This window comes from Pteropus vampyrus, unplaced genomic scaffold (assembly GCF_000151845.1).
Source record: "Pteropus vampyrus isolate Shadow unplaced genomic scaffold, Pvam_2.0 Scaffold356, whole genome shotgun sequence".
NCBI lineage: Eukaryota > Metazoa > Chordata > Mammalia > Chiroptera > Pteropodidae > Pteropus > Pteropus vampyrus.
In genome coordinates, this window is record NW_011889137.1 from 155689 (window position 1) to 166687 (window position 10999).

General features: G+C 59.6%; 1 protein-coding gene across 1 annotated transcript in view; it reads right to left on the reverse strand.

Annotated features, from left to right (window-relative positions):
- Positions 1 to 10999, reverse strand: part of SPIRE2 (spire type actin nucleation factor 2) — a gene marked incomplete at its 5' end in the record, with an annotated part of 27902 nt that extends 16903 nt beyond the window's left edge. Inside the window, 2 exons of the mRNA XM_023522701.1 lie at positions 1849 to 1892; positions 10927 to 10999. Of these exons, the coding sequence (XP_023378469.1) occupies positions 1849 to 1892; positions 10927 to 10999 (117 nt within the window). The remainder of the gene's footprint in view (positions 1 to 1848; positions 1893 to 10926) is intronic.

Below are 10999 nucleotides of genomic sequence, written 5' to 3' on the forward strand. Positions count from 1 at the left end.
GGGGAGAGCAAGGGTCTAGCCTAAAGTCAGCAAAGTCCCAGACCACTCTTGGTGGCGATGTCACCTCTGCTTCAGGAAGACAAGGTCACAGACCCCGCTCCGAGTCACGCCCAGAGATCATGAATCAGAAGGCAGAGGCCTGAAGGCTGGTGACACCTGCCAGCAAGTGCAGGGCCCTGGCCAGGGCCGAGCGGAGCCTCCCAGGCAGTGCGCGAGAGCAGCACGATGCCCCTCAGCACTACTGGGCTGGCAAGAGCCACCATGCCCGCAGATTCCCACCACGTCTTCCTTGGCCCCCAGGTAGGTGCCAGGAAGGAGACGAAGCTCACACTGCCAAGAGGGCCCCACAGGCCCTGCTGGCCCTAGTGCTGGCTCTGACCGTTCTGTCAGAGGGACAACCCTGCCACACGCAGCAGGACAGGTGGCGGGGGTCGGAGGGGCACAGGAAAGCCCCAGCCCCAGCCTCTCCCTTTCTCGGCCCGCTGGCCTCAGCGAGCGGCACAGCAGGGAGAGAGCCTCCTAGCAGACAGCTGGCGTCGAAGCTGCTCAGTGTCCCGTAGGCCCCGGATGTACGCGGGCACATCCGGGGGCCCGCGTACTCCCTCCCTGTAGGGAAGAGTCTGGGCAGCCAGCCAGAGTTTAGGACCTCCAGCCCTGCTGCCGGGGACCCAGCCAGTGGGGTCCAGCCCAGTGGCTGAAGGGGCTACAGAGAGGAGCTGAGGCTGCGGCCGCTCCAACCAGGAGCCAGTGGTGAGTCTAGGCCAGCGTGATCCGTGTCCCCTTCGCCATTTCCTGGGGTGGGGCCATCAGGTGGACTGATGGGCCGCCAGGTCGGACCCCGCCGACAAGTTCCCTGTGAGTGGCTTCAGCACCCATCACAGCAGACCTCTGCAGTGGCAGGTGCGGCTGTGTCTCCGTGGGAAAGCCGGACCACAGGACGGCCCCCGAGCACTGCCGGGGGGGCCGGGGAGCATCCCCTGGCTTTAGACAAATAAGGTTATCAGAACAGTGTGCCACAGCGAAAGGGAGCAACAGCCACGCAAAGCGACGAAGACGAATGTTGAAGACACGTTGTCCCCGCCACCAAATTCCAAGAAACGATGTATAGAACAATCTGGAATGCAGAGTGAGCTAAGCAGCGTGATGTTGAAAAAACCCCGGGGGACTTCGTCACGGACACTGTTCAGAGTCCCCGGCACGTGGTGACGACAAAGGAGGGCAGCTTCGGGACGGTTTTACTGCTGCTTTTAAGTTCTCGCGACAGATGCCGTAGCCTCCCTTGGCCTACGCCCACCCCTGGTGTAACACTGTTTAATGTGCACATATGTGCTGGCAGAGAACCGGCATCGAATATCAAATTGAGGACAAATTACGGGGGGCTGGGAGACAGGGTAGCAGCCCCGCGGCTGAGGTCCGAGTTCTGGGTGAGGTGGGGGTCCTGGGCTGATTTTCTTCTTTGCCGCCCCCCCCCCCCCCCCCCCAGGTCCGAGTTCTGGGTGAGGTGGGGGTCCTGGGCTGATTTTCTTCTTTGCCGCCCCCCCTCCCCCCCCCGTCAAACACTCTGTACCCAAGGGGCTGAGCCTTGCCGGCCAGAGGCCCAGTACCATTGCTTCCTGTCCCCTCAGGGCCACCAGGCTGGCTGGGGCCCTCGCTGCACCGAGGGCTCTCTCTCCTCACCCGCCCACTCTCAGAAAAGCCTCTTCATCAAGCCCTTTGAGAATTCCACCCTGTCCTGCCCTGTCCTGCCCACAGAAACAACTGTATTACTTTGCAGCTTCCAATTTACATTACGTGATGCACAGAAGTTCTAACATGTATCAAGCAAACCTAAAAATGGTTTTAAAGTACCTGGGCTTCCGAGCTGGCCGGCGACAGCACCATCGTCGTGGGCTCTGCAGGAAGACAGACAGGCAGTCAAGACATGCCTCCCACCCTCAGACCTGAAGAATGGGGCCGCCCCCACACCCAGAAACACACCACACACCCCCAAACCCTCCGTCAGACACCAGGAGCTTGCAGCAGGCCGAGCCCCTGGGACAGACGCCTACAAGACTCAGCTCCAGGCTGGAGGCCCAGGTGCAGGGAGGCCGGGAGGGCCCCACAGGACCCTTGCCCAGCTCACACGGCAGCCTCCCCGAGTCTGCCCGCCCCCGCCCCCCACCAGGGGGAAGCGAGGCTGCAGGCAAGGGTGGAAAAAGCCAAGAGGAGGGAGGAGGGGGCGGTGGATTAAGTCGCCCCTGCGTGACTCACGGTCTAAGGCTCTTGGCGCAAGGGAGCCGGGCACCCCGAATCGCTCAGACGGAGCCCAGGCTCAGAGCGAAGGGCTGGCTGGCCTTCCAGAGCCGAGCCGGGCAAGTTGGCCGCAGCCAGCACCCTGGATCCGGGGCTTCCCCACAGACCGTCAGCACCTCTGCCAGACCCAAGGTCCCTAGCTGAAGCCCAGATGCTAAACTGGTCTCTTGCACTTTATTATGTTTATTATTAAACATGGCACTGAGTTAGCATGTTAGCGAAGGCCATTTGTGTAACCCACGTCCAGCTTGGGAGGTAGGTGCTTCTGGCACCCATTTCACGGATGAGGAAACAGAGGCCCAGAGGGCCGAACTTGTTGGCTGGAAGGTGTCACAGCCGGGGGACCCCAGGATCTGTGCTGCAGTTGCTCCCCGAGCTGCTCCCCAGGGCCTCCCAAGCCTCCAGGCTGGATGAGACGTGGACTCCCAGCCTGTCTGAGCCCGGCAGACCCGTGTTAGGACGGGGACCTCGGCTGCCTTAAACTGTTTCTGGAATGAGGTGAGATATAAACAACACAAACCACGAAATTCCTTGCTAAATGAACCTGCTAACTATACAAATATTTCCACAATGCCATCAAGCTCCAGCAAGGTTGCCAAAGGCAAAGGGAGTTTGCGTTGGACGGATCCATTAAAATAATGGGATCCTGCCTGCTCCTGGCATGGGCGGAGTTAACAAGACTGAGCAGCCAGCAGCTCACTGTGGCCTGGCTGGTGGCCCCCCGTTGTCCTCGCTGTGACTGGGTGGAGGCGGGGCAGCTGGGGGAGATCAGACCCTGAGCTGAGGTGCTTGCTGGAGGGGACCAGATGACCAGGAAGGGGGCCTCCAGTGCTCTGAGCCGAGCCAAGGCCTCCAGGCCCCTGCAAGTGTTCTGGGCGGAATGACTGTATTGCTTCCGTCCCTGGCTGATGCAGCCCACATGTTAACAAAAGTAGGTGTTCTTGGGCATAACTGTACGCCAAGTTGCAAGAACTTGGGGAGTCTGGGTTTTGGTGAGCGAGCTGCCCTTTGGTGAGCGAGCTGCCCCTTGGTGAGGCTGGGGGCAGATGGAAGCTGTGCCAGCTCTTTGGATGACTTATTGTGGCTCCAATCTGCACAGCCACCGCCTGGAGGTGGGTGCTGTGACCTCTCTTTACAAATGAGGAAACAAGCTCAGGCAGATGGAGAGATGGACTCAAGACCATGTAGCTAATAAACGGCTGAGCTGGGACCCATGCCAAGCACTGCCAGACCCCAAAGTGTACCCTCCTACCCAAGAACCCCGGAATGCCCAGGTGTAACTGAGGGGGCTACCATAACTTCCCAACGTGGTCACACAGCATTGTGCAAAGTACCTTTTGCTTATTGAAAAAGTATCTGGGGGAGCGAAGACCCAGAGAGAAGCGGATGGCGGCAGCTGGGACTGAGGGGCTGAGGGCACTCAGACCAGACGTTGCGCCCCCTCCCCCGGCGAGCACCTCTGCGCCAAGGTGCACTAGAAGGGGAAGCCTCTCCGGTTTCTTTTGTATAAAATAACAAATGAGGAGAAATCAAGAAGCCAGAGAGTTTTCTTTGATGTGCTCCTGTGTCTCGTGGTGAAAGACGAAAGACGTCACTCGGGAGAGCGAAGTCCTGGGGACTTTGCAGCCTGGGGTCCCAGCGACTTCAAGAGGAAGTGCTTCTGGCTGCCGAGCAGGTGGGCGACGGGAGGAGGGCACCTGGCAGCTTCAGCCCGGCTGCCTGGGGGGATGGGTGCAACAGCCCTGTTGAGGGACCTGCCCACCTGTGCCACCTGCGGTTGCGGCTCTCTGCCCTCATTTCCTCACCTGCAGATCGAGGACACCTGCCCAAGCTAAGCGAGAACAAGCAAGGTAGTGAGTGCAGACCCTTCCCAGGGCACAGTGCTCTTCAGGGCTGTGGCACTCACGAAACTGTCAGGGCCTCCCGGCCAGGGTCCCAGGAGACCCCTTAAACACAGACATGAGTGGGCACTGTGAGGGCAGAGTAGCCTCCGAAGCCCAGGGGCTCCTGCCTTTCACATCTCGGGCTTGGGGTCGTCGGATGGCAGGGGGACGGTTGGAGGACAGTCCCACGCGATGACCGCCCGGGCGGTACCCACGGCTTCTCAGAATCCCACCCGCTCACCCCCCCACTTGGCAGGGGGCCTCGGAGGCGAGCCCACGTGGCGTGACACTCATCGTCACCTCCTTCCTAACAGCGAAACACCTGAGTGTCCACTGAGACATGTGGAGACATCCACAAGGGGACAATGGACAGCCACTAAGAAGAGGAGGTGTCTTTTGTGATGAGGCGAGCTGAGCCCCCACTGGGAACAGTCGAGGGCAGCCCCTATACTGACAGGGTGTGCACACAAAACGTGGGCCCTGAGCCTTCTGCCATGGTGACGAGGCTGGCGGGATGCCTGTGTTCCCTTCATGCTTTCTGAATTTGGAGCATGGAGCGTGCTACAGAGTCAAGATTAATGTGTGTGCGCGCGCGCGCGCGCGTGTGTGTGTGTGTGTGTGTGTAAGCAAAGGGACAGCGTCACCTCCTCACTTGGCTCAGAACAGGAGCTTGGCATTGGACAACCTGTGTGACTTAGAGCAACTTACCAACTTTCTCTGAGCCCTCCTATAAAACAGGGCTGTCACCCACCATACAGGTTACTGCACAGACTAAACACAACACACCTAGAGTCTGGCGTCTAGTGAGCCATCAGTAAATGCTCGTCGCATCACTGAGGAACCAACGTTACAGTTTGCATTAAGTAATGCCCTAGACGGGGTGCTGGTCTCCAGAAGTGAGCGGCGGCAGCGGGGAGGGAGACGCCCGCCCGTTGCAACCACAGGGGCTGTGCGTTTGCTTAGCAAACCCAGAGAGCTCTCTGAGTCAAGGGCACCTGTGTGTCTGTGGCGCTGCCGCCACCCTCCACCTCACTTCCTCTAGAGCGCACCTCACACATCACCCACAGGGTGTGGGCTCCTCCCCCTCAAGGAAGAACCCAGGAATCGAGTGAATCCCAGTGGAGACCCCAGTCGGGGAGACGTGTGCTGTCCAGAGCAGCCCTAACCCCAGCAATAAACGCTCAGTTCATCTCTGCACCTTCACACAGTCCCGATGCCTTTCTGCTCCTGCGAGTGTGTCCTGGGACAACCTCAGGAGACCCCACCGCCGGCCCCAGCAGGCAGGCAGCAGCCCTACAAGTCGTCCATGACAGTCCAACGACTGGGCGCCCCCTACCCCGCTCAGCTAAGGGAGGCCCACTCGGGCTTCTCGAGGGCTTTTCGGGGGCTGTTTCATTCAGCCCTCTCTGTTGACCCACAATGCAGCCTAGAGAGGGCGAGGGCCCTGCCCAGGTCACCTGGCTGAGCATCAACCCCTGGCCCTGCAGCCAGGCCTTGGCCCCATACTGACTATCTGAGTCATCCTGGCTTTGGGGGTGTCCTAGCAAGGCTGGGGGCCCCTTCTTCAGGTGTGGCCCAGGGAACCCCACACAGTGGGCCCACGGACCCAGAGGGGCCCCAGGAACTTGCCAGATGTCACTGTCAGGCCCGCCCCAGACCTGGGTGGACCAGATGCTCCTGGCGGGCCCCGTGTCAGCGTGTCTGTGCAGGATGCCCAGCAGGGGACCCAAGTGTGTGAACTGCCCCCTCAAGTGCTGGGTGCGGCTCCAGGGCCAGGGCCGTGTCCTGCTGATGTCGCCGAGGTGGGTCCAGGTGGGAGAGACGGCATCCCTTCCACCCGAGGTGTCTCCCCTGCCTGCTCGGCAGAACACCAGCCACCAGCCCGCCACGGGGACACACCCCGCCCACGTGAGCGGACTTGGGGAGCAGGTGAGGTGACCCTGCGAAGCGTCCGGCCCGAGGGAGACCTTCTTAGGTTGTGACCTCTGACTGGACGAGAGTGAATATGCCTTGTTGTAAATCCGCGCAGTGTTCCGCAGCCAGGGGACCCCACACCACTCCGCCTCCTCTGTCTCCAGTCCCTGGGAGAGGCCGCAAGGCGAATGCCCTCGAGAGGACACAGCGACGGGGTGCCCGGCGGCACTGCGGAGCGGGGCACGCCCTCCAGGCCTGGACGCAGCGCAGGCTGATCCGCCTGACCATGGGGACACCACTTCTGGCAGCCTCCCTGCTGGCCGCGGCCTCGCCCGGAGGCCTAGCTCCCTGAGGGGTCTGACAGGGTCAGAGCGAACCCCCGGTGTCTTCCCATGGCCCATACTCACGGGCGCAATCTCTTACGTGGCCACATCTCCAGTGTCCCTTCTGTGGGGCCAGTCACACACTTTGGGGTGAAGGCCGTAACCCTCACAAGCCAAAACTCCCGAGTGCACAGGGATCCCAAGGACACCTTCTCAAGTGGCACGGCCTCCCCTGAGAGCACAGGGCAAAGCTCAACAACAGAGAAGGTCAGGTGACACAGCCACACAGGCTAAGTTGCCCCCGGGGTCACCTGTGACATCTCCATAGAGACACAGCTGGCCAGGGACAGCCTTCCTGTGAGGTAACTCTTGCTCAGAGGTGAGGCTAAATCGGGAGTGCTATCTGCAAACACTCAGTCACAGGCACGCCCAGGGCCGCACCCTCCCCCACACCCAGAGCCCAGGCACCCTTGTGGGCCACCTGCCCCTGGCACCTTTAGCCCTTCCCCGTTTTCTGAAGGGGAGTGCCTCTCGCCAGGGCTGAGAACAATATGCATCCCATTTCCTGAAAGCACCCTGCAGGTGCCGGCTGCTGTCACCTGGCCCTGGGCCTCCCGGCTTCATGTCCACAGCGCGTCTGTACCAGGCCCCCCTCATGCGGTGCAATGAGAGCACAGAGCCCCAAGGCCTGAGCATCCTGTGTGATAGTGAGCGTGGGGACCAAGGAGCGGGAGACAAGAGCCACTTGAAGGGGGCCTGGCCGAAAGGGATACTGGCTGCCAGAGGAGGTCCAGGGAGAGTCATGACGGGGGCAGCATGGTGGGACAACGCCGTTCAACGCTCACCCGTATGTTCACCTGTGTTGAGAGCCATTTACAAAAATAGAGGCAAGCTAGGGAGACAGTCCCATGACAAGAGCGGACTTGCCCACTCCCGCTTGAGTGCCCGAGCCCACAAGACACACGGGGCTTCCTGGAGCACAAGTGGTCCAGTGACAGTCCTCACTGGCCGTGGACCCACCTCAGCTCCTGGGAGGGGACACACTGGGCCAGGACACATTCGTGTGGGCATCTACAGTGGGGACAGATGGCCCATTTACATGCACAGTAACAGTAGCCCAAGGTGGCAATGTGGTGCCCGTGTGTGTGCACACACGTGCCCCCTGGGCCCAGGGTGGAGGTGGGCCCCCCACCGACATTCCTCGTCGGCCCTCGCCCTCATCACCCAGTCTGTGGAGGACGGACAGGGGCACCTGCTCTCTGGCGCCGCTGTTTCTCTAGCCGCCAGGCTAGAGGGAAAGAGGAGGAAGGAGAGTTCCGGGCCCCACGGAACTCGTGACACAGGGGCTGCCACACAGGATGATGCAGGACGGACTGGGTAGTTCACATATTTGGGACTCAGGGCTGCACCATGAGGCGATTGGGAAGGTCCTGTGTCGTGCAGTGTGGCTATACCGAGGGGCTGCCCGCAGGAGCCTGACACTGGAAATGGCACCTAAGGGTCAGCCGGCCTCAGAACTACAGGCGGGAGGGGCTAGAGGGCAGCTGTGACCCCCCGGACAGAACACGTGAGGCACCCAGGGGCCTGCGAAAAGTGTTAGCGTCAAAACTGACGAGAGAAAAAATCAGAAACGTGGGGCGGTGTGTAAATCGGCAGAAGCAGAACAGAGAGGATGGGAGGTGATGGAAGGGACGAGGTGACAGGCTCGGTGACCTCCCAGGAGGACGTGCCCCTGTCAACACCCACCCCCAGCCCTCACTGCTGCAAAGCCCGGGGCCTGGAGAAAGCATGTTTCGCTGGCAGGTGTGGGCCAGAAAGGCAGGGGGCTCTCCACTAAGGTGGGGCCAAGGCTGCTTTGTGGGTGAACTATCCGGGAGGGTATCAGGTGAATGAAAGCCACTGAAAGGGTTCCAGGGCCACCCGGTCACTGACTGAGCTGTAGTTAAGAAATCAGCTTTGCCCCGGGCAGTGGCTCAGCACACCAAGGCACAGTGACGCCTGATGGGGTTTCCTGCACACTGACACGAACAGGGACCCTTTCCCCATTAGAAGGCTCAATTCCGGCCTCTTAAAAATAACGTCGCGCATTAGAGTTTTCCTTTCTCCTACTTCCAAACGATTATGAGGGAGCCTCCCCCACGTTCCTGGAACGGCGGGGAGGGTGTTCCCGCTTCGTGGTAAGATGCCGTTATTCATCTCCCCAAGTGTGGCTTAGTTTTGCCGCTGACTTTTTGAAAGTTAATTTAAACATATACTGAGGGTCCACTCGAATGCTTTCCTGATTGCAATTAACAGCAGGAAATAAGCACCCGCTTTCCTGTGAACTCACCAATCATCACTCAGGCCCCAGAGAACATTGGGTTACCTGCCTAGACAGACAGTTGGTCTAAAGGTCAGAGACAGGAAAGAAAGTTCAGGTAACCTACTTCTTAATCTTGAGAGAGACAGCAAGCCATAGGCCTCAGCCCTCACGAGGCACGTTTGTGAACAGAACCGAAGATCACATAGAGTGGAAAATGAAACTGGGCTCCCGATGCCACTGGCTGTGACCCCTCCCCCATAAAGGTCAACACGCGTGGCCGGGCTTTGAACCCCAGCCTGGAATTCCAGCCCAGCTGCCAGCAGGGAAACAGCAGGAAGTGCCGATGGATCTTTATGACCAGGAAAAAGGGACAGTATGTCCCTGAGGGCTGGGGAGCTGGGTAGCACCGGACAAGCACCACCCCTGAGCACGGCAGTCTTGGCCATTTAGGAGAGTCCCAATGAGAAACATGGTGTGACTCCCCTGGTTAGAGGGGTGCAAGGTGCGCCTCAGGTCTAACCAACTTCTATGATCAGTGGCAATGACCTACCACCCTGTGCCTCGGTTTCCCCATCTTTAAAATCAGAGGGTCAAAGCAGGACCCTACAGTCCTGCCCCGCTCTGCAGTGCCAGGAGCCAGAGCCTAGGTAGGTCATATTATCTTCAGGGCTGGGGAGGAGCACTCGGATGGTCTTTCAATAAGGAAAACACAGCTCGAGAGAAGATCTTTGTGAATGTGCAGACTCCGGGGCCCCACAGCTGAGTTGAGGTCATCACGCACAGGGCTCTGACCCCCACCTTTAAGGACAGTGTACTGAGTGCTGAATCCAAACCTTGCCGCTTTCTGTGTGACTTTGGGTCAGCCTGAGCCTCAGCTTATCCGAGCGTAAAGTGGGTTACTATCGGAGTGTCAACTCTTATATTTTCACCTGTCAAATACATTGGTGCTTTCTGAGCAAAATACAGCAACTCACAGGTGTCCCACAAAGAGGGAGGTGGGAGCAGGGCACAAGGACAAGGAGAAACACAGCGATGGCCCGGGGCGGGACTCCGCAGACCGCTCCTTGTTACAAAGCAACTGTCGCTTCTGTCCACCTCTGCCCTGGTCCTTCCCGGTCTTCCCTGACGCCTGCCCGTGCGGATTTGTGCAAACCCGCAGCTCTCAGGGCTAGCTGGAGAGAGTCCAGCCCTCCAGCAGCACACACCGCCAGCCTTTGTGCTTACCCGCAGGGAACTGGCTTTGGGGTAATATCATCATATACTCCATACCCGCACTCTGGTTCTCCAGAGAAGAAAGTAACTTTTTCCTGAAGAAGCTCAAACTCGCCTAAACTGTGAAACTAATAATAAAATTAAATAAATAAATAAAAACTCACCTAAACTCACCATCCTGAATAGACTTCACATACCTTTCAAGGGCATAAGTGTCGGCTCCTGTTAACGGTTACGGGCAGAGGACCAGGCAAGTCGTCCCCCAAGTTTTACACACTCTCCTTGTTCCCCATCAACACAGGACATTGGTGGCCATTCGGCAGGGATTCTGCGTGACGCACAGTCCTGTCCTCCTCCCACCCTCTTACCCATGAGAAAGAGCCCAGAGAAGACATGTGTCCCCTTCCTGCCTGAGGCACAGATTCCAGACCACAAATCACCGGCGAAGAGGACCGGCTGAGGGCTGCAGACCCGCAGAGCCCGGGGACCCGCCTCCCGCGGAAGAACCGGAGTGAGGAGAGGCAGAATCCAGCCTCTCCACTGAAGGTGCACAGCCATCAAGCCAAGGTCCCTCTCCTCTGAGCAAACATACCCAGCGGCAGGCAGCCAGCCTAAAGCAGCTGTCCCTGATGCGAAGTGATGGCCTCTCGGTTGGGGGATGTCAGACTGGGGGAGGGGCTTCGAGGTAGAGAGAGGGAAGGATGGAGAAGAGCAGGGGACTGCCAGGTCCAGCAGAGGGAGAGAGGGAGAGGCCGGGCATGGGACGGAGGTCTAAGTCCCAGCACAGAGCTGGGGGGGGGGAGGGCTCCCAATCCAGAAAAGAGGGAGGGCAGAGAAGGCCCTTCCGGTCCCGCAGAAAGAAGGCGGAGGGGGCTCCAGGTCCAGGAGAGGAGGCAGGGGTCGCAGTCCCTTCCTCAAGACGGACGCCGGCCCAACCCTCGGCACCCCGACTTTTCGCGCGCTGCGCCGGAGCGCCCGGCCACACCCCCGCCGGCCTCACCTGCGGTGTCGGGCTCCAGACGCGCGCTGACCGAGCCGTCCCTGCGCAGGACGATGTCGGCCGTGTCCCGGAT